This window comes from Heloderma suspectum, chromosome 3 (assembly GCF_057233095.1).
Source record: "Heloderma suspectum isolate Gila_16-S chromosome 3, 16-S_ref, whole genome shotgun sequence".
Taxonomy (NCBI): Eukaryota; Metazoa; Chordata; class Lepidosauria; order Squamata; family Helodermatidae; genus Heloderma; species Heloderma suspectum.
This window is the reverse complement of record NC_139460.1, coordinates 96,887,749-96,908,641: the sequence shown is the minus strand read 5'-3', so window position 1 is coordinate 96,908,641 and position 20,893 is coordinate 96,887,749. Positions and strand designations below refer to the sequence as shown.

Here is a 20,893-nt window from a genome sequence, read left to right as displayed (position 1 = left end):
ACCCAATACTTCAACTATTCTCTGTGCATACAATGCATCCAGAAAGGTGATCTGTGTGTGGAATCATAGAATAGTAGGGTTAAAAGGGGCCTACAAGGCCATCGGAATTATGGAATATGACTTCTGTGTATTGAAGCTGTGTATCGCCCCTATTGGCTTAGGTTGTATGGCATCTTTGTGAGGTTATGAATTTTCCAGAAAATCCCCATTTCTGTTTTATTGTAGAGATACCACAGGTCAGATGTACCCTACATATACTTCTGATTGGCACTGATAGTTGCCAAAAATAATGCAGACAAGCACTTAGGCCTATTCTTATATTTTCTTTGGAGGTGGCAAATCCAGCAGGTCAGCTTCATCCCTTTCATTTTCATGTAGCAAACCAGTTGTATAAAATAGCTGCCCTAAACAGAATTTCTGACACCATTCATATGACATGGCAACTTCAGACAGTTTCTTTATTCTCAGTAGACAAAAGCCTCACTTCATGAAAATGAGGTGGTGAAGTCTAAATTTGCCCATGCAGTGCTATCCACTGGAACTTACTTCCTAATAAGCGTGTTTAGAATTGCAATTATTATTGACTAGTGACCATGGAAGAGAAAATGGTATAATGCATCACTACCTGAACATGAGTCCAATGAGCCCACAATTACAGTAAGTAAACGCATCTCTCTTAGTCCCAAGGATGCAGCTGCTCCCAAGGTTATTAGGATACAAGTTTACAGGGAAATTGGACAGGATTTAATCAAAAGCAACAATGAAAATCTAGATGAAATCTCCAGAAATACTATCTGGATTAACTCCAATTCAACATTTCCTAGCTTTGGATTATTTGAAAACAGCTGTATTGGGTTTTTTTTGTTGTTCTTTAAAACATGATTGTAAGCTTCCCATTCTCCTAACATCTTAACTGCTGTTCATTAGATGAGAATTAAACAAATCCCATGATAATAAAGATTTTATTAATTAAGCAAACTAATTAAGTTTATTTAGGATAAAATATTGAAAGCAAATAGCATATATATTTTTGCCAGCATCTCTTTTGTGTCCATGGTGCAAATGCACCTAGGAAATCTTCCAAGGATGGAAGCATAAAAAGACTCAGATGTTTCTTTTGTAACATATATATTTAAAGAAATAGGATAAAGACAAATGGGGAATAATGTTCATAGGGATATGTAATTTGCACAAAGAGGAGGGGATAGTTGTAAGAGTACATTGCAAGCTTCTAAAAATGTAAGATGGGAGTGAATTGAACAAAGGGCCACACTTTGGAGGATGCTACATAGATAACAAAAAGAGGAGCCTGGGAGAAAAAAGGGAGGTTCACATCTGGACCTCTCTTCTCACACTCTGCAGATTTACAAGTTTATAAAATATAGATAAGAGACGAAAGTGATACTCTCTTGTTAATGACTGTTGTTTCTCAATAGGCAAGAGTGTCCTCTTTTGGATAAATCTGTCCTCTTTTGGATAAATCAACGTGGTTTCTTGGTCTACATTTCAGGTTTCCTTGAGCTTTGTGTCATACCTCCAGAGAAAATTGTGTTTTCTTTCTTTGAGGGCCCAATTTCTCCTTATAGTCCTCAGAGGAATAATACATACTGCAAGTCTTTTAAAAAGTGAAGAGAAAATTCTCTGTTTCTACCCTCAGGTCCTAAGTGGCTTTGCTATTTAAATCTTTGACAATAAAACAATGTTCACACACATACACACCTCCCCTGGAAAGGGAGTGCAAACCAAAACCTGATGAAATAGGCAACTTTTAACTTGCAAATTATAACTACAGTAAGAAGAGAAACAGATTTGAACTGCCCAGAGACAAATTTTAATTTAATCTGCATTGTAGAAATGGCTAACTACTGCCAAAGGTCAATAGGTTGATGATACCTAATAGCTGGTTAATAAGGTGCTTATACATTTTTCTTAATACGTCTGCTCTTTATTATGAACTATTTATTAATAAATAATCCATGCTTTCATCTGTTCCAACAGTCATATAATACTTGTGTTCAGTGGTGTACAGGAACGGCTAGCAGGTATGAAACTGAGGACCAGAGGCGTTATGGACCCTACAGATCACAGTTCCTGTCTTCTAAATGCTTTGGACCAGAGACCCATCTTTAGGACAAACATATATTTGTGGGCCCATTTAATATTTTACCATTTACTTGTATGGTAGTAGTGCTGTTGCTGCGGCCCACCTTCAGTCAGGTTGCGACCCAGTAGTGGGTCCCAACTCAACAGCTGAAGATCAGCAGTTTAAGGAAACTTTCCCCAATCTGCGGGAAGATGTGTTGAGTATAACTCCCATCATCCCAAGTCAGTACGGCCTTTGGGGAAAGCTGGATTAGGGCCTAAAACAACAGAAAATACGGTGTCCCTGTCGGTAATTACCTCGGGAAGGCCCCCTTTGGTATTCCCTCCAATGGGATGCTCTGGGGGGCATATGCTGCCACAATGCACTCTCCCTCCCTTCTCTGAGAGAGATCATTACACAGAAGCACCTGCATCCCGTTTGGACAGTCTTTCCCACCACTGGCTGGCTGGCTGCACTTATTAGTATGTCCAAAGAGGAAGAACCTCTACAAGAAAGTTGTACAGGCTGTAGTCACATCAAATTCCCTTTAGGATATTATGAACAAGCATCGACAGACAGCTAGAGAGAAGACTGCCCAGGCAGCGGATGCTTTAAAAAATTGACTGGAGCCACTCTGAGCCCTAAAGGGCGCTCTTGTTTCTGACATAAGTGTTACACTTGCACCACACTACCCCCTTGTTTCTTACCCCTTGCATCCCATACATCCCACTGGGAGTGTGGGAAGCTCCTACACAGACTTGCCCCCAGTTTATCCTTCAGTACCTGCAGTTTAATCATTAACAAAACTCCATGCAGCTTCAAAGTCTTCCCTCAAAAAACAATCCCTGGGGAATGTCATGCCTCATCCATGAATATATGAACTTCCTCACTGCTTCACATTTTGAAGCATTAAGGATCACCACAGCACTGTTCTTTCCCCACTGCATTGTGCAAAAATAAATAAATGGTGAAGAATGTTGACTTTGTGACACAAATTTGAATTAATTAATCATCCTTTGGCCAACTTTAGAAGGGAGGGAGCAAATGGGCATCATCTACTCTCCACATAAACTTAATAGTTGCTGCTTTTCAGATCAGAAACATCTGCCTACAAATTTTATTCTTATTTAGAATTAAGGAACTAATCAAATCCAAGAAAACCCTTCTTAATGATGTGCAGATTTCAGCTTTCTACTGCATAGAAAAAGAAACAGGATATAAGGAATTATGTTAGACAAAATAAAGTCCTCATTGTTTTCCTCTGTAAAACACAAAAACTATACTGATTTTCACAATACTCTTGAGTTTATATACACACATACTGATATGATATCACATCTAGTTTAACCTATTTTTCCAAAGTATAAATAAGGAGGAATACATACTGTGGTTAAGAAGGGTGTGTGTGTGTGTGTGTGTAACGGCTAGGAGAAAGAAACAAAAATTATTTATACTACCTCAGTAATTCTTAAAAAGTCATAACACAGAAGAAAACATTGCCAGGAGATGACATTTCCTCTTCTCTGCCAGTAGTATGACCTAATGTCTTTTCATGATTTGGAAGATTTCCTACAATTCCTAGCAATTTGCTGCTAAAACTGTACTATTTACCCTCACGTTTTTGTTATTGCACAACTTAAGGAGTTTTCAAACTACCAACAGATTTCTCTAACAAAGATTAACTTTTGAACTTAAATTAAACCAATTACACACACAACCTCCCCAGGGGAAACAAAAACAAAACAAGCTTGATTGGGAAGTTCCTTTGCGTAAATCCCATTGAAATGACAACAACAACGTGGAATCTTTTAACCAAATTAGCCTTAGAAACCAAAAAAGAATGCAATTAAAATAATGAACTACAATCTGCTTGCGCATTTCCCCTTCATTTCAGTGGGACTTGTGCAGGAGAACTTCCCAATGGATAATTTGCATCTGAAGCAACTATTCCTCCCTGATGGTTTACATTTTCAGATGCATTAACTCTGTTTTAGGTAATGTGAGATGGAGCTTTTAAAGAAATGCATTGCATAGAATCACAAGCTGGTGCATTTTTGTTATTGATTGGTGTGACGGCGTATAATGATGAAATGAGACTAGCAGCCTGCAAGTAATATAAGAGCTCTATTCCCCTTTCTTCCATATAGAGAAAGCGCTGTGGAGTGTGCGGAAGATAAGGGTCCATTATGTCCCAGTGCCTTGGCTTATTGTGGTTTATCGGTTGTCAGGGCAACGCACTCCGCTACCATTCTCTTCCCCTCCCCGCCACGAGACGCTCACGCTGCTCTTTCAGCTGCCACTCCTTTGTTGCCACGGGCGCTGGAGCAGAAAGAGAATGGAAGTGTTGTTTCTGATTGGGCCTTGCCGAGACTGGCTTATTAGCATATGAGGACGGAGTCTGACGGGCAGGGCGCGAGCCGATTGGCTGAAGCTGGAGGTGAGGCTGTGGGGTGATCCCGACAGGCCGCTAAGTCTCGGACATGAACTGGAGTTAGCTCCGGGAGGCGGCGCGAGAGAGCGTTGGGTGCGCGCGCGCGTGTCCTCCTCTGCCCCGGGGAGGGTCGTGCGCGCGCGCGCCCGCCCGCCCATGCTTGTCTTCAGGCGGCTTCGTATTCTCGTCTCTTTTTTTGCCCTTCCGACGGAGGTCCAGACATAACGCCCCTGGCTTGCCTTCACTGCTGCGCTTTGGAGCCTTGGAGGAGCATGCCGGAGAGGCCTGCCCACCTTGGCAAGGGTGGTGTTCACGCGGCCGAGGCGTGAAAAAACACCGAGCGCCCGCCCCGACGTACATGAGACCCGCTTGCTGCTTCTCCTTTCCGTGGGAAACCGAGCAGATAGGCTTGACCTTGTGCCGAAGAAGGCACTGCCGTCCTCCTCCGAAATAGTGTGCCCGAGGAAAACGCGGACGGGGAGAATTTAAAGCCGACCAAAAAGGCTCCAGGCGCGACCTAGAAGACGGGCTTATTGATTCGGTTATATTGATAAGCAACAAAACACACAAAAACACGTTTCGCCGTTTTTCTCAGATGGGGTAAAAAGGAGTATTACAAGTGGCCTTTCTTGTATTAGACTGGGAAGGGGCACACAACTTGGAGGTGCGTGTTTTATAATGTTACTTGTGGGCTTGAGAAACAACGCTGCACTCTAACGCATAAGGACCAGGAAGGAAGAAACCTCATTGGCTTACTTCCCAAGTAAACATTTAAAACGCACACCCCTCAGCTTCCATCCCCGTATATGATCCCCGAGGCGGAATGGACTCAGACCTGAATTTGATCCCCTTGCTGCCAGGTCAACAACGCATGCCAATGTCTTTACACCCCGTCTGGCTGCAGTCAATATTTTTGGCCATGGAAAATCTACCTAATCACATTTCATACATTCTCGGCACCCTACAATTGCGTAAAACAATCCCAGGGTTGAGAATGGGATTTGAAGAGTTGGAATGGAAGAAATTATAGGATTGTAGTAGAATTTGGGACCTGAGTTGACAGTCCTTTCACATTTCCTTGTCTGGGACAATGTGAGGACAAAAGTCAAGTCCGGCCCTAAATCTTTTCCCTTTGGGACAAAAACAGGTAGGGGGGACACTTGATCAGGGAAACAGCCCAGGGGAATAAGTGAACCACTCCCTCTTCAGACCTACTTCTTGAATTGTATTTAAAAACTACATTCCCACCCCCACCCCCCGTCAGTCCGCGGACTGCTCAGCATCTCCCGTTTCTGTTCTAGCTTGACCCTGAGGAAAGGGGAATGAACTGTAGATACAATGTTTAGAGGCTATTGTTTTTCGTGACTGGAAATTGAGGATGGAACGGAAAGCTGATCTCCTTTCCTTGGGGTTGAATGAGAACTAGATTTCTAAAATGAGAAGTGTTTGGAGCTCAAGCCTGTCTGGTGGTCCTCTGACTACTCCAAGGTTTTAGGAACAGGTTGTGGTTCATCAGCCATTCTGTACGGGCTCAGAGACACTCTTCATTATCGCTTAAAGAGCTCCCTGACACTAAAAACAGGTTCCAGGGCTGAGATCTGGTGAGATGCCCGTGCAAAGTGTCTTGCCACTCCACCACCCTTTTTTGGGCAAGAAAACGGCAAAGTACATGCAGATCTCCTGGGATGGGAAATAAAACTCCCCGCCCTCGATTTCTGTGAGACTTCCTCTGCAGTCTACTGTTGTTCGCTGTATTTTAAGATAACTGCCTCCGACAGATGCCAGAGATTTCTGTCTCTTTGTGTGCATTGGCAGCGGTCACACCGAATTTTGGACGCCGGTTTCAATGCGCTGTTTAATATCCCTCTCGGAGCCACGCTGGGCTGCCTCGCAGTGGGAGGCAGGGAGTGTGTATTGATCCCGCTTACCACAAGTTTCCTTAGCTTTGATGATAGCACAAGCCGGGTTCCTGCCTTAAGAGTAAACAGGGAGCTAAGAGGAGAGATGGAAACCCATAAAAGCCTATTGCGCTTGTTTTGCCAGCCAACTCTTCTTCCACCGCAGCCTGAGATGCAGGTTCATTTGAAATCCCGGGGCTGTGTTGCAATCTGAGGCGAGGCAACGCTCTCTCCTGCCTCTTCGAGGGATGCGAAGACTTCCCTTCGCTGCCCTCGTGGGGTGCGCGATTGTGTCTGCCACGTTCCCCTCCCCCAGCTGGCACCAGTCGTGGCCGGGTGCGCGCAGGGCCCTCCCTCCTTCCAGCCCTCGGTGGGTGTCGGGAGAGAGGCGGAGCTGCCGCCTTGTTCCTGGTAGCAGAAGCCGGCGTTACATGTGGACGCTCGGGGAGCGGCGCCTTTTTGTCTTCTTCTCTTCCTTGCTTCACTGCAAGGGGGTGGCCCTTGGAAACACCTTGTTTTAACATACACGCTATAAATACGGCTCTTGGCATGGGAGCAGGGCTAGAGGCTGCAGGAGGACACGGGGACGCTCACAGAGCCGGCTAACCGCGACCAGTCAGCCACTCCGCGCTGGAAGCTCCCGGTGAGTGCTGCTGACCGAGCGCGCGCCCGCGCTCCTCTGCCCAAGTCTCTCGGCTTCCTTCCACTTGCTGCTTCGAATGGAAACAGCGATGCGCCCGTGGATGCGCCGCTTGTATGGCTGGCTCGGCTGGGCTGGCTTACTCCTCACGAGCAGTTCATTGTGTGCGTGTCTTGGGGTGGGCGGTGGGGATGCTGCCTCCGAGTCGGACCTGCTCAGCCCAGCTCCCATCCCCCAGGCTTGCATTGAGTCCCTCTAGGGAAAACGGGAGGAAATTCCGCCTTTACGGAGAGGAAAACTCAAAGCGAGCCACGGCCGGCTTCCTCTCGCTTTGGGTGGAGCCGGCAGTCAAAGGCGCAGCTCAAGCGGCCGCGCATGTGTAGGTATGTCAGTCATTCTGAAGGCAGTCGAGCGAGGAACTCGGGTAGGGCTGGCGGGAAAGGGTCTAGAGTTGAAGCAAGATGGAGAGCGGGGGACCTGCGGCGTAAAGGCTGAGAAGACGGACTGTTTGGGAGTCCTGCTGCCTCTTCCCGCCTGCACAGAGACAGACCGCGGTTCCTTGGGCGCTCAGCTTAGGTTCAAAAGTACTACGGCGGCAGCTCCTATATTTCCAGAGCGGAGTCGTCGCTCGGCTTAAGCGACGGACTCTGAAAGGGGTGTGTGCGCGTATGTGGGGGGGTGGGGGGGGTGGCGGCACTTACTGCCGATTTTTCTTCCTTTCCAGTTTCTGTCATGGATGCAACAGGAGGTGGTTTTAAATACAATTTTGCATATTAGGGGGGGGGGGCGCTCAAAGAAAGCTTAGGATTCAAAAAGAGCCAGGCACGAGGAAGGAGGGGGCTGAAGCACCGGGGGCTTTGGGGCAAGGCGCGGGGCTGGTGTTCATCGCCATCTTTTGTTCTCTTTTGCAGCCACTCCTTGCAGCAGGGGCTTTCTCGCTACGTGAGTGCAGCTGAGGTGAGGAGAGGAAAGCTGCCGAGGAACACGGCTTAACCCTTGGCGAAGAGATTCCTTGTGTGACGGGGAGGAAAGAACCGGCGCGCTTCCTTTCTGGAAAACTAAGCCAACGGGATAGTCCTCCTCGGCTCGGCGCCTGCTTTTCCCGGGCCGCGCATTGATCCGGTCTGAGCCGCCGGCACTTGCTCGGCGCGCCCTCTTGCCGCAGCAGCCGAGCAGCTCGCTTGGAAGCCTCGCTCGCGTCGCACCCCGCCCGCCGCCAGGATGATGCAGATCTGCGACTCGTATAGCCAGAAGCACTCCCTCTTCAATGCCATGAACCGCTTCATTGGGGCTGTCAACAACATGGACCAGACGGTGATGGTGCCCAGTCTGCTTCGGGACGTGCCTCTCATGCTGGATGAGCTGGACTCGGGGGGCGGCTGCGGCGAAAGAGAGGCCCAGTTGACCTCCAACGGCGATGCCTACTGCTCCTGCCGAGATATGTACAGTCACTACATGCTGCTCAAGTCCATTCGCAACGACATCGAATGGGGGGTCCTGCAGCAGGCGAGCGAGGACGCGGCCAGCCGGAAGAAGGACAAGCTGAACGGCCCCCCCGGCGCTGTGGACATTAGCCGGGGGATCCCTGAGGATGAAGAGGTGGAGGAGGATCTGGAGAAGCAGTTTCATTATCACTTAAGCGGACTGCACACCGTGCTCTCCAAACTTACCCGCAAGGCAAACGTGCTCACCAACCGATACAAGCAGGAGATCGGCGTTAACAACTGGGGGCACTGAACCAGGGAGGGGGAAATCATGGCCTGCCTGCCTGCCTGCCTGCCTGCAGGGGTGAGAGTCAAGGGATGGGGAAGCAGGGGTTTGGAAAGGGCTAGGGAAGAATGATAGCAAGAGTGAAGGGGGTGTGTGCCCGTGTGTGTTTGTGTGTGTGTGTGTGTGTGTGTGTGAGAGAGAGAGAGAGAGAGTACTGTGCGGTTTTCTGGAAGAAACGGCAGAGAAGGAGTTTATCAGGGACAGGAATGAGTGCAAAAATAGTGTACCTGGCACAGAAGATGAAGATGGTGGGGTGGGAGAGGCTGACTTTCATGCTAGGCAAATCCGAGTGGGGGTTCGTTGTTGGCAACTCAACGTTCAGGGAGGCAGGGTGATAAATCCCTGTCTGAGTAGCAGGCATAGGTAGGCTGTCAAGTATAGTTTCCAGATTCTGAGGACTCAAAATGATGTACAGTGGCCCAGGCCAGTTACTGAAAGAGTGTTTGTAATCACTGGAAAACGATGTGTGCACGAGTGCGTGTGGTGGCAGCAATAGTAGTGGCGATTGCATCACTTCTTTCCTGTTTTTGCACTACTTTTGTAATGTTAATATATATGTATATAAAGCCTAAGCATTATCTTCCTTGCATGCTCTTAGAACAGCAGGCATCTATTTTTTACCAACGCACAAACATGTACATTCATCTGTAATAGTTAATTTTTTTTTTGGTACAGGCTGGGTGAACAGTTATTGTTCCCCTTAAATAAAGACACTTACCTTTCCATAATTATGTACAGCTGGTTGATATGACACTGCAAATATGCCACTTAAGAACTATTTATATTCCACTGCAGAAGATCGACCAGTTAACTAACATGCACCCATTTTTCAGTGGAAAGAGAAAGGGTCCCATTGTTGTACGTGCATTGAAGACTATTTAAAACTTTTTTTTATTCAGATGTAGAGTATATTCTAAAATAAATAAGCAAATATATTGACTAAAATTGACTTAACTTTTTTATACTGTGCCTCTCTACTTGAATTAAATGCTAACATTTACAACTCACAAACTATATACAAAGTGTTTCTCCAAATTGCTTTTTAATGGGTTTGGTTCAGTCTACCACAGGAATAGTGCCTGCATGTGGAGGCATGACAATTTACGTGGTTCCCCCCTCCCCCCACTCCTTTCCCTCTGTGGCATTTGCAGGTACCACACTATATCACTATTTAATCTGTTAAATTAGTACATTTCTACCTGCCTCTCTTCCCTCATGGAATTCAAGGCAGTGTACATAGGGTTCCCAGGACATCTTCTATCCAGGCATCGACCACATCCAGACCTGTGTTGCTTCAGCAAGGCGGCTGCATCATGTGCTTTCAGCAGACCCCTCTGCTGTGCCAGCAGGTGTGTGTTCAGAGCTCAGTTATGCCCTGTGGGAATATCTCCATGTAAGGGTGCTGCACCCATAGTGGAGTGGCTTGAGACTATTGGGTATATACAGCTTTACATCAATGTTTTAAAATCAATGGCAGCTTTTCCATGGATTAAAGTGAGAGGTAAATTACACTTATTTACAGTGCAGGTTACCTGACACAGGTCAATCTCTTCTAAACCAAGTTATTTAAGAAGATGCCGTAATGCTTATTAACAACTAATCAGATCTGAGTTACCAAAACTCTGCACACTATATGCTTTGTAGGGGTGAATGTTTTCATACCAACATAATTGATCTTGGAATCAGCTCCTTCATTCTGTGTCAGCATTCATAATTTAAATCAGAATATGTTGTCTTGAGTATTGTACTTGAAATATTGTTCAAATGCATAATTATATGAAAGGTATACTATCTTTGCTTCTCCTGTTATCTCAGAACACAAATGTACATTCAGTCCAGTGTGGTTACATTAATATGCATACAGGCTAATCCACAATCCTCTTAAATCTTCTTTTCATAACAGAGTTGTTGACTGGAGCACTTCAAGGATATCACTTAAAGCTTCAAATCTTGTACTTTTAAAACCAGAAATACCCTATCAGTGAAAACCCTTTGAAGGTGCAAATGTATCATACAGGTTCAGATTTGAAAAGCCCCCTGAGCTCTTCGTTTGACAGTATCAAACAATCTGTCCAGAGAATATTGGTTCTTGGGCAGATTAAAATATAATAAATAATACAAATAGAGAAATAATACCATGCAAATCATTACAAAATTCTAGCTGTTGTGGGCTACATCTTAGCTGAAGGAAGTGGGGAAGCGCTAAGCACTCTTAAGTGTGAATGAATAATTAATTATGAATTAAAAACAGGATATAAACTGATGGCTTGTATCTCTAAAAAAATAAAGTGGCTTAAAATGAAATCTGCATTTAATGCAAGTCATTATGTTAAAGCCTACACTTACAATCTCTTAAAACTGATAATCTATCAAACATATTAAGGGCTATGTACCTTACCCAGCAAGTCATGTGTTTTAGTTATTGTTGTTGGCATTTACTGCATCCAGGAGCAAGCAACTCATCAGAGGCACTAGGATCTGGGAGATTTTATCCTGTATGTCACTAGGACCTTGGTACTCTTGTTTTATGCCTTCACAATGGGTGGTGAGACAATGTGGGTGCAGGCAGTCCCATATTCCTAACCCAGACTGTGTACTTTTAAATAATACAATTTGGCATTTTCAAGAGTAAAATCCTCCAGTTCCAATGACTTTTGCCAGAAGTTTTTTTTCTTCTAAGTGCTAGATGTCTGTGTGGAGTTATTTCCTTATTTATTAAATTATTTATTAGTGACCTTTTGGTACAAAAGAACCACAAGGCAACATTAAAATTAAAACAAGACAATATCATTGTCACAGGAAGTCATTTTTTTATATTTGATGTCAGACATCAGGGTTGAGATGGCTGACCTTACTCCACTTTAAATTCAAACCAAGATTTTAATAGTTGTGATGGAATTCTACTTTGTCTTCAGTTTTGTTTTGTTCAAGTTAAAAATATACTTTCAAGCTAACAATCCACTTGGCAAACAAGTCTGTTTTTAAAAATATACTCTTGCGGCCTGTGACTAACATTTTCTCAGATTTCTGGACAGGCTCAGCTTCAACACCCAGCACCCTTGGGCAGCAGGCAACTACAAGCCAATTAAAATTTCCCACAATCCCCTGGAGTAATGCTGTGTTGTGCATATCAAGGCATTGTGGGAAATTTAAAAGGCAGCTTGTAGTCAACTACCACTGCTGTCAGGTAAGGCTATGGCAGGGGCAGAGAAGAGTACCAGTGTAGGAGGACACCTTACGAGGAAACTTTGTAGAGGGTCTCCTGAAACCTGGAGGTGGAGCAGTTCCTGTTATTGTGAGATTATCTCAGGAAGCTGCCTTATAACAGGTCATACTATTAGTCCGTCTAGTCCAGTGTTGTCTGCTCTGACCGAGTATGGCTCTCCAAGGCCCCAGGCAGTCTTTCACATCACTTGCACTTCCTTTAAAATAACAAAAAAACCTAAAAACATGGTTATGCCAGGGACAGAACCTGAGAGACTTCCTGTGTGTAAACCATATGCTCTGCCACTGAACTATGGCCCCTCTCCCTAAAGTAGCCTTCTTAGATGGTGTCCAAGTATGTAGGTTGAGGCACCTTCACAATGTGAGCTGTGATTATATGGACTATTCTATACATGTATATTCAAAAAGCAGTGAAAAGTTAATTAAAATGCCATCCCACACAACATGCTAGCATTTTTATTAATGGATTTAATCATTAAGTCCACCACTAGACATAATAGTATAGTGAATGTTTCATATTAGAGTTAGATCTTTCCCTGAAACAAAAATGGATATTGGGACTTGATCAGAGGTCTCCATGTTTCTGTTTTGATGCTGAGGTACCTTCAATGGTAACATCCTTCCCGTCAGCTTTCTTCCATGTCTGATGCTCAAAGATGAGAGATCTGCTACTCCGTCCTGCTCAAACCAACAATGCTTTTCTGTCCTCTGATGCTTTCCTAACCTCGTTACTTGCTTTTGAATCCCACACTTACCTTTGCCTGCGAGTAAAACCCTGTCTAATCCTGTCCACTGGTTTAGCCTCCTGGCAAGAATAATTTCTCAACAGCTACAGCTGTTGGAGTCTTGTATTGCGCACTAGAGACAACCGAATTAGATGCATAAACTATGAGGAAGAAATACTTGGCTTATCTGGCTATGCAGCACTTTTTAAAGGAAGTATAACCATATGATCTGGGCAGGCTCTATTTGTGAGAATATGGGTGCAAACAGATAATCCATTCAGGCAAATGTCTGATCAAACAAGAGAGGCTTACCATAAGATGCATTTATTAAAGTTTATTAAAGACACAATGAGGAATAGCTTAAGAGAGAACAAATTCATCCCTGGGATAAATCTACATTTCCTGGAGAACATGGGATACCAGGCAGGAACCACACAAATGTGCGTTGTTTCAAGCATCTTTCTGTTCCAAGCCTTTGCAGTTTAAAAATGAAACTGGTCTGGGCTTTGGGCAGCTCCAGGCAAAGCACATGCTTCAGGAAGGGACTTGACTAGAGAATGACAGAACTGAACCTGCTGGGAAACGCGCCCACCCACCTCCAATGTTTACAGGGGAAATTGGTCATGATTGTCTAAGGGCATCTACACACCAGGCAACTTAGACCAATGAATGCCGGCAAGGTTTCAAAGAAACTGCAAAAAGAAGGGACTGTCTTCTTTTTGAGCCAGTAAGGACAGGACAACTTTGATCTGCTTGGCTACAAATGTTTTGTATACATGGGGCGGAAACCTGAAGGCAGACAAATAGACATTCCATATCAATCCTTCCAGTGTGTGACAAGAAATTAAACATACAAACCTCTCAACTAGGGCTATCCAATTTATAAACTGACTTTTTAAGATGGACTTGTAGTTCCTGTAAACGGGAGCTGGCATGGCCAAGTTAGCCTGGCTGAGATTGGTCACATATTTAGCACCATGCAAAGCTATGTTTTGCCTGCTAATTGACTCTGTATATTCCTGACGGGTTTCTGGCATTTTAGAGGTACTGTAGGTGGAAGCCATCTTGTTACAATTTTATATTATGCTTCATCCTAAGTTTCTCACATTCCCAGTGGGTTAGGCTTCCTACTTCTGGACTCAGTGGATAAGTGAGCCATCACTTCAGCTGAGCAGGTTATATGGATTTCAGATTAAGGAAGATTTACCAACACTGGAAAAGACCCTGATGCTGGGAAAGATTGAAGGCAAAAGGAGACGGGGACGGCAGAGGATGAGATGGCTAGATAGCATCACCAATGCAATGAATATGAACTTGAGCACACTCTGGGAGAGAGCGGAGGACAGGAAGGCCTGGCGTGCTATGGTCGATGGGGTCACGAAGAGTCGGACACGACTGAACGACTGAACAACAACAACAACAAGCATCTAACTGACAGCTAGGTGCACAGGGTTGCTGAGGCTGGGGCATACATGTGCCCGCATCTCCCTCCCCACTGCATACACTTGCATGGGTTGGGGGGTGGGGGTGGGATGTATATCTGTTTTGTCAAGCAATTGGAAAAATGGATTCACAAACATGGACACGTATCTATGTGTTGCTGGGAAAGTCCATTTCCCCCACTCCCAGCTACTGTGGGGACTGTAAGGAAAGATCTGTTCTTTCCTTATGTCTATTAAGTCCCTTGGGGCAGGGACCTGACATTATTGTTCTTTGTAAACCACCATGTACTTAGATAGTACCATATATGTAACTAACTAAATAGTTCTCCCATAGCAAGTTGTGTGCTCTTCAAAAGGTATCACTCATGAGAGAAATAGCTTTATGTAGATTGGATTTCTGAAAATGGTGATAAAAACAATGGATATGGCATCAACTACTTGTACAACACAAGTGTAACTCACTGCTGATTTGCTTTGTTCATTGCATGAGATACAAGATGTAGGTGGTATGATATGAGGGAGGAGTTTAACTTCTTGCAGGTTTTGATCTCCCATGTTCTGTGTCACATACAGCTACATTAAAAGGGGTTTTGATACATGCTTAGACTGGTGGCTAGCTAGGTAGGGCTGCTGCTGCTACGGATGGAAAATGTATGTTGATTACAGATTGTTAAGGCCATTCCAGAGAAATTGCTGGAAGCTCAAGTTTCTTTTAAGCCCTTCAGTGATGAAAAAAACTATGCTGCAGGTCAAGTGGAAAAAAAAAAAAGGTTGTAAGGCATTTCTCTGGCTCTGGTTCCATTTGGGCATCATAGGACCCATGCAAAAAAGAAAATAAGTACCGGCACAATAATGATAGACATTAGGTTAGCCAAGATAGATGTTGATTTGGAAATCAGTTCAAATGTGATGGTATTACCGAGTGGTTTGAGGATCTGGTGATGCGCATTCTTAGAGCACAAGTCCTATTTCATGAAATATTATAGTAACTATTGTAGGTGATTTTTCTTGAATCCCCAAACATGAATTCATTCACAGACACAAATTATGGCTCTAACAGAGAGATTTATGTAATGGTATGTGTGGTGGTGGTGGGGGGGAACCCATTGAAAATTAGTAATAGAAGAAAAACAAAAAATACCCCAAACAGATGGAGCATAAGACTGGCTCCAGATTAAAGCTGTCTGGATATGAAAGACCACTGTATCTTATAACCATATCTTTATTTTGCTATCGAAAATGTACAAGCTGAGCCTGTAACAACAGCAACAAAATGTTGCCGTGTGGAGTGCTTCTGTTCAGGGTTCCAGCAAGCCATGCCTCCTCTACCCTATTTTTCCATGCCCCCTCCAACAGTCAGACAGCATTCTGTTGCCATTGTCCATAGTCAGTCGGGCTGGGTTTTTGGGGTGGGGGTTGCCATTTGGGACTTTTTCTAAATCTTTTTTTGTACTTCTGCAAACCTCGAGGTTCTCCAAGCCTGCTGGTCCCTCCTCCTTGAGCATGGGGTGGTGCTGTTTTGGCCACACAAGTCCTGGCACTTGGATAATTGAATTCATTATGAGTATATATGATGGAGGTGCATAATACCAACAACTTCTCAGTGCATGGAAGGCAGTTATGAACATTCCTGCAAAAGTGCAGTCTAGTGGCTTTTGAAGTGTTGGCAGGTATGAAATCAAACCCTAGCAATAGGTTTGTCTGTTCTGCAAATCCTTATCCTTAGTTGTGGGAATACAACAGAGTCATTGAAAAGATTATCATATCACAAGGAGAGGATTATCGCTTTGAGTGCAAAATGTGCTGCTGCAGGAAAAGGAGAAGAATTTCCAGCCTGCACTGATCATTCAGAAATTGGAACTGAGAGAATAAGTATATAGATATGTATTTCTTTATTGCATTAACACCCTTCCTCCATGGAGCTCGACATAAATGGTCCTCCCCACCCACCCATTATCTTATCCTCACAATAACCTTGAAGTAGGTTAGGCTGAGATACAGTGACTGGTCAAGTTCAGTCAGTGAGCTTGGGGTTGTATCCAATATGTAACACTAGCAGAAAAAGTACAAGAGCTGGCATTGTTCTACTGGTGGACACACAATTGGAGTCAAAGTGTTAGAGGTGGCAGTTGTGTCAGGATGCAAATGGGGCTTCCCCAAGTGGAAAAAGCTTTGTGCTCAAAGAGTGATACCACTGGAGACAACCCAGTGTGGCTGTGTGGGGATTTGAAGCTTGGTCTCCATGATCCTAGTCTGATATTCTAATCAAGCCTTCTCCAACCTGGTACCCTCAAAGTGTTTTGGACTACAACTCCCAACACCCCTGACTATTGGGCATGCTGGCTGGGGCTGTTAGGAGTTGTAGTCCAAAACATCTGGAGGGCACCAGGTTGCGGAAGGCTGCTAGTTACTACACTGACTAGCACAGAGGTATAGATACAGATTTGATATAGATTTGTCTTCAAGCATCTTAATATTAGGTTTTCTTAGTTCACCTCTCCAGGAACCCTCAAATACACCACCCCTTCAATTTAATTAGGTTCAGTAATGCAAAATGGTTTAAGAAAAAGAAAACAGGTTTTTCAGCTAGAAAATGAAACCAGTTTCTACGTAGATCATGCAGGCCTGGGAGGATAACTGAAAGTCACTCTTATGACTAAAATGATAATATTAGACAGGTTAGACAGACACTAGGTTGCAGAGCCCTCAGTGATACCGTGTGAGCTGACTTTTAATTACATCCTTTCAACATTTTGAGCCAGCCAAAGATAAATAAAATATCTCAAGATGCAAATCAGGAAGAGTCTTGAAGATGTGGGGAAAGTTATGCAAAATGGTTGGTGCATGTTTACTGAGCTCCCCAGACATGTATTAGTAACCTTTCCAAAAGTGCTTCGGCAAACACATTTCTTTCTGGAGAATGAAGCAGACATTATGTTGAGCTATGTGCAGGCAACCTTTTCACACTTCTGTGGATTTGCTTTCCTGAAAACCATGCTAAGAACCACATTTAGAAAATCTGGACAACAATCATCCAAAGCAGCAAAGTATCTGATTGTACAGTTTCAGGAAATGGGCTGGATACGAGTTAAAATGAAAATGCAGAACTTTTAGATCTACGAATGTTCCCTTTAACATAAAAAATGACCTTGAAAGGTGGCTCAACACAAGATTTTGAAGATTTGATATAGCTGTTTGAATTCTGGGCAGCAAGACAGACAGCCCTCATCATATTCTTGTTTAGGCATATGCTTCTAGATTACTGTACAACAGGGTGCCCATTTTTGCTTTAGAATTTGCCTAAGTCATCCTGCTGAAAACTGTGACATAATACTCTGCTAGCCAAAGATATGCTTGGAACAGTCTCATACACACACACACACACACACACACACACCCTACCTCTCCCTCTGGTCTATGTATATATCAGCTGATGCAATCCCTGCAGAGTTGCCAAACCCCTGAGCCTTTAAAATCTCTTATTCAGCCTTTGGCTTTTGGCCAGAATAACTGCTTCCAATAATGCTGGTCTCAGTGAGGTAGTCAATCCCGTTTAACAAGTTTAAAAGGAAGAAATGACATGAAATAGTAACTCAGCGACCTTCAAAATTAAAGCCTGATATTTGTAATCCTTGCATGGAGGTGTAACAATGTCTTTCTATGGTCTTGCTACAGTAGGACTGCTGGCCAAGTTCCTAGGAAGACTTTTGAGTCAACTTCACCATAATTCTTCTGATTCTGAGAATGCTGCTCATCATAATGGGGGGGGGGGAGTTTCTCTGAGTCCAGATTGCGGACATACCTTTTGAATCTCGCAGGGTAAAAAGCTACTTGGTGTGTGTGTGTGTGTGTGTGTGTGTGTGTGAGAGAGAGAGAGAGAGAGAGAGAGAGAGACTAGGAGCAGAGAAGCAACAGGTGAGAAAAAGCATTCCCCACTACTTCTCCAAATCCCCCTCACCTCCTGAAGCAGGTCAAAAACGCTAACAGGGTTTAAACACACCTTTACATGTAATGTCTAGCTAAGCCCAGCTGGATAGAAGGACCTAAAGAATTGCTGCCACATGGCACACCCCCGTTTTGTTTTGTGACTGACTAACTGATCGAGGCTTTCTTCACAAGGAGCTTCTATCCTGCTATTGAGATTGCTCCTTCACGGAAGTTGGCAGGCTGTTCACATGATGCTGTGACCCTCCAGGGTGTCTCCTGCTCCTTCACGGAAGTTGGCAGGCTCTTCACATGATGCTGTGACCCTCCAGGGCGTCTCCTGCACTAAATGCCCTTTGTTCTGTTTTTAAATAGATCGCAGATAATGAGCTATCAAATTACCCTGCTTGAGTTCCCTCCGTGAAAAGAGGAAAAGCCGCAAGAAGAAGAGCAAGAGCAATGCAAGATAATGGAAGACTCAGATACAGGGAGAAGGAGGGGGAAAGGGGAGACGGGAAAGGAAGCATGTGAAAAAGGGAGCTGTTGTGATCCTGCATTTAAAACGGAAGCAGAAAAAAGCCCTGCTTTAAATGCAGGATTTTAGGCTGGCGTAGAGATGCCCTTCATTTTAAATAAATAGCTTCAAAAGCACTGCAAATATTTGGTTTGATGTATAACTCAAACCACCAGGGGCAGTGTCTGAATTATTTATTTCTCCCCTGCCAGCCATATAATCTGGGAGTTGTCATTTAAAAAAAATTCCTGAATTTAAAAGATATTCTTGCACCCAATTTTAATTCATTTAAAAATCAGTTTGGCGCAGTTAAACTTGAACACTATTGATCTTTGATGATAACAATCCAGTGTACAGGACCGTGAAACTGATAGCTGGATTACTTTCAGAAAAGGGCAAGTTAGGCCACTCTTCATGTCCTAGAAGAGGCAAGTCTTTCCTATCCCTGCTCTGAGACGTCTCAAGCAGTTGGCACCTGTAAGGCGTCATTCAAAAGCTCATAGTCAATAGCTATATATGAGGGGTTTGATTATACATAAGAAACTCATGGACTTAGGAATATTTATAAAGCCTAAAATGAGCCCCAAATGTGACCACTGCCTAGGCCGACAACCAAATGCCTAAGGTAGGATAGACAGAGGGACCACAACTCCTCCTGCAAACACACAATGGCAGATCAATCAATCATGTACCAAGGGAGATGGGGACAAAGACAACAAAGGCAGAACAGGGAAAAGCACAAGTCATGAGGGAGGAGTGGAGAAGCCAGGGCCCCATCTACATGAGCCTCTTCCTCTGGGGTGGCTGCGAGTTGAGGTCCCTTGGGATAGATGACACAATCGCCACTTCGCAGTCATCCATGGTTTTCTTCCCGGAAAATACGGATTTCCAAGGAGGCGTTTTGCTGCACTGTTTTTCATTTGCTGATGGTTTCCCGTGGTTGTGAGCTGTCTGTCCCTTCCCCAAACCAACTTCGCATTTTGCAGTGGGTGTGTTGTAGGCGTGCATAGTGCTTGCGTCACGCTGTGACATCCCTTTACTCTCCCGTCCCTTTGCAGCTGCGCAATTACAGAGGCACAGAGAGGTGTTTTCATTTAGTTAATCACACTTTCGCATATTTTTGCAGCTTCGTATCTTTGCAATGGTTGTTTTAGACTCAGTGCCCAAGGGCCAGGGGGGTCTTGGGGGAGGCACAACTTCACTCCGGCCACCATTTCGGAGCGATGGGTAGGCATGTACCACTCACGTGAACCATTGTGAGAGTCTCAGGCTGGGGAACTGACAAACAGATGGCGTGGAAATGAAGGGACACAGCACACCCACTTTTACCTAAGAAGGGACAGAAAGACACAACAGAACCCATAAAATACAAAACAGACACTGCACCCCCATGCTCACGGGACTGCACAGCTGCTCATGAAAGTACAATGGCAAAAAAAGGGCACAGCGGAGTCTGTTAGGGAAGCATGCAGTAAATCGTGAGTGCATACCACCAGAGGCTAATTCGAAGCTGCAATGCTGCGCAGCTGCAACAAGATGGGGGGGTGAAAGCGGTGCCATGCAGATGGGGCCCAGGAGAAGGCTGTCCAGACACATAGATACATGCAGTTGGTGCAGACTGAATGTACTCCTGAGTTCCTCATATTTATTTTGCACCATATAACATTAAGTACTCTGGGTGGCTGACAATAAACAATTACAACAATTTAAACACAAAATAAAACATCAAGCGATAAATGCAAAAGCAACCTAAAATAGAACAACAAAGCGAAACTCACAAAACCTCAAGATTAACCTTCCCAGAACACAAGTATTTTAAAACAGAGAGACCCAGACTACAGACTCACCTTTCTCCATAGCACACAACCTTCCTTAGAATATTCCTTAGACAACAATATTTCACTTGAAGTTGAATTGAAAGTGTGTCAATTGCAGTTCCACCCATGGTGGGCATTCCTTATGCAACAAGGGAGTGCCTCTAACCTTCAAGCCCCACCTCTGTTTCCATCTTTGCAGCTATGCTTCCCCCCCCCCACCCCCGGCGCCCCAGGGAACATGCCCTAGTCAAATTCCACAATTCTTCCTGCTCCACCTTCCATAAATCACACTTTCACTGCCTTTCTTGAACTGGCACCATTCCAACACTTGTCACAGTATTTTTGCCACTGTTTAGCACCCTGCAGATGACAGTATTCCAGCCGAGCTATTTAAAATCCTAAAAGATGATGCTGTTAAAGTGCT

General features: G+C 44.4%; 1 protein-coding gene and 1 long non-coding RNA gene across 5 annotated transcripts in view; one reads left to right on the top strand and one right to left on the bottom strand.

Annotated features, from left to right (window-relative positions):
- The first annotated feature begins 6,822 nt into the window (after positions 1-6,822).
- On the top strand, positions 6,823-11,779 carry MID1IP1 (MID1 interacting protein 1). 4 transcript variants are annotated; one of them, XM_084843939.1, is made up of 2 exons: positions 6,823-7,055; positions 7,964-9,767. In XM_084843939.1, exon 2 carries the CDS (start codon positions 8,274-8,276, stop codon positions 8,787-8,789), a length of 516 nt encoding a protein of 171 aa, XP_084700065.1. In that variant the 5' UTR covers positions 6,823-7,055; positions 7,964-8,273; the 3' UTR covers positions 8,790-9,767. The 4 variants fall into 4 exon arrangements, with proteins under 4 accessions (XP_084700065.1, XP_084700067.1, XP_084700068.1 ...); XM_084843941.1 differs by having other exon boundaries at positions 6,823-7,435; XM_084843942.1 differs by lacking the exon at positions 6,823-7,055 and adding an exon at positions 7,443-7,476 and having other exon boundaries at positions 7,964-11,779.
- The window catches only part of LOC146349983 (uncharacterized), a 26,973-nt gene continuing 15,578 nt past the window's right edge, over positions 9,499-20,893 (bottom strand). The window contains exon 3 of the long non-coding RNA XR_014789145.1: positions 9,499-19,981. This is a non-coding gene — a long non-coding RNA (uncharacterized LOC146349983). The remainder of the gene's footprint in view (positions 19,982-20,893) is intronic.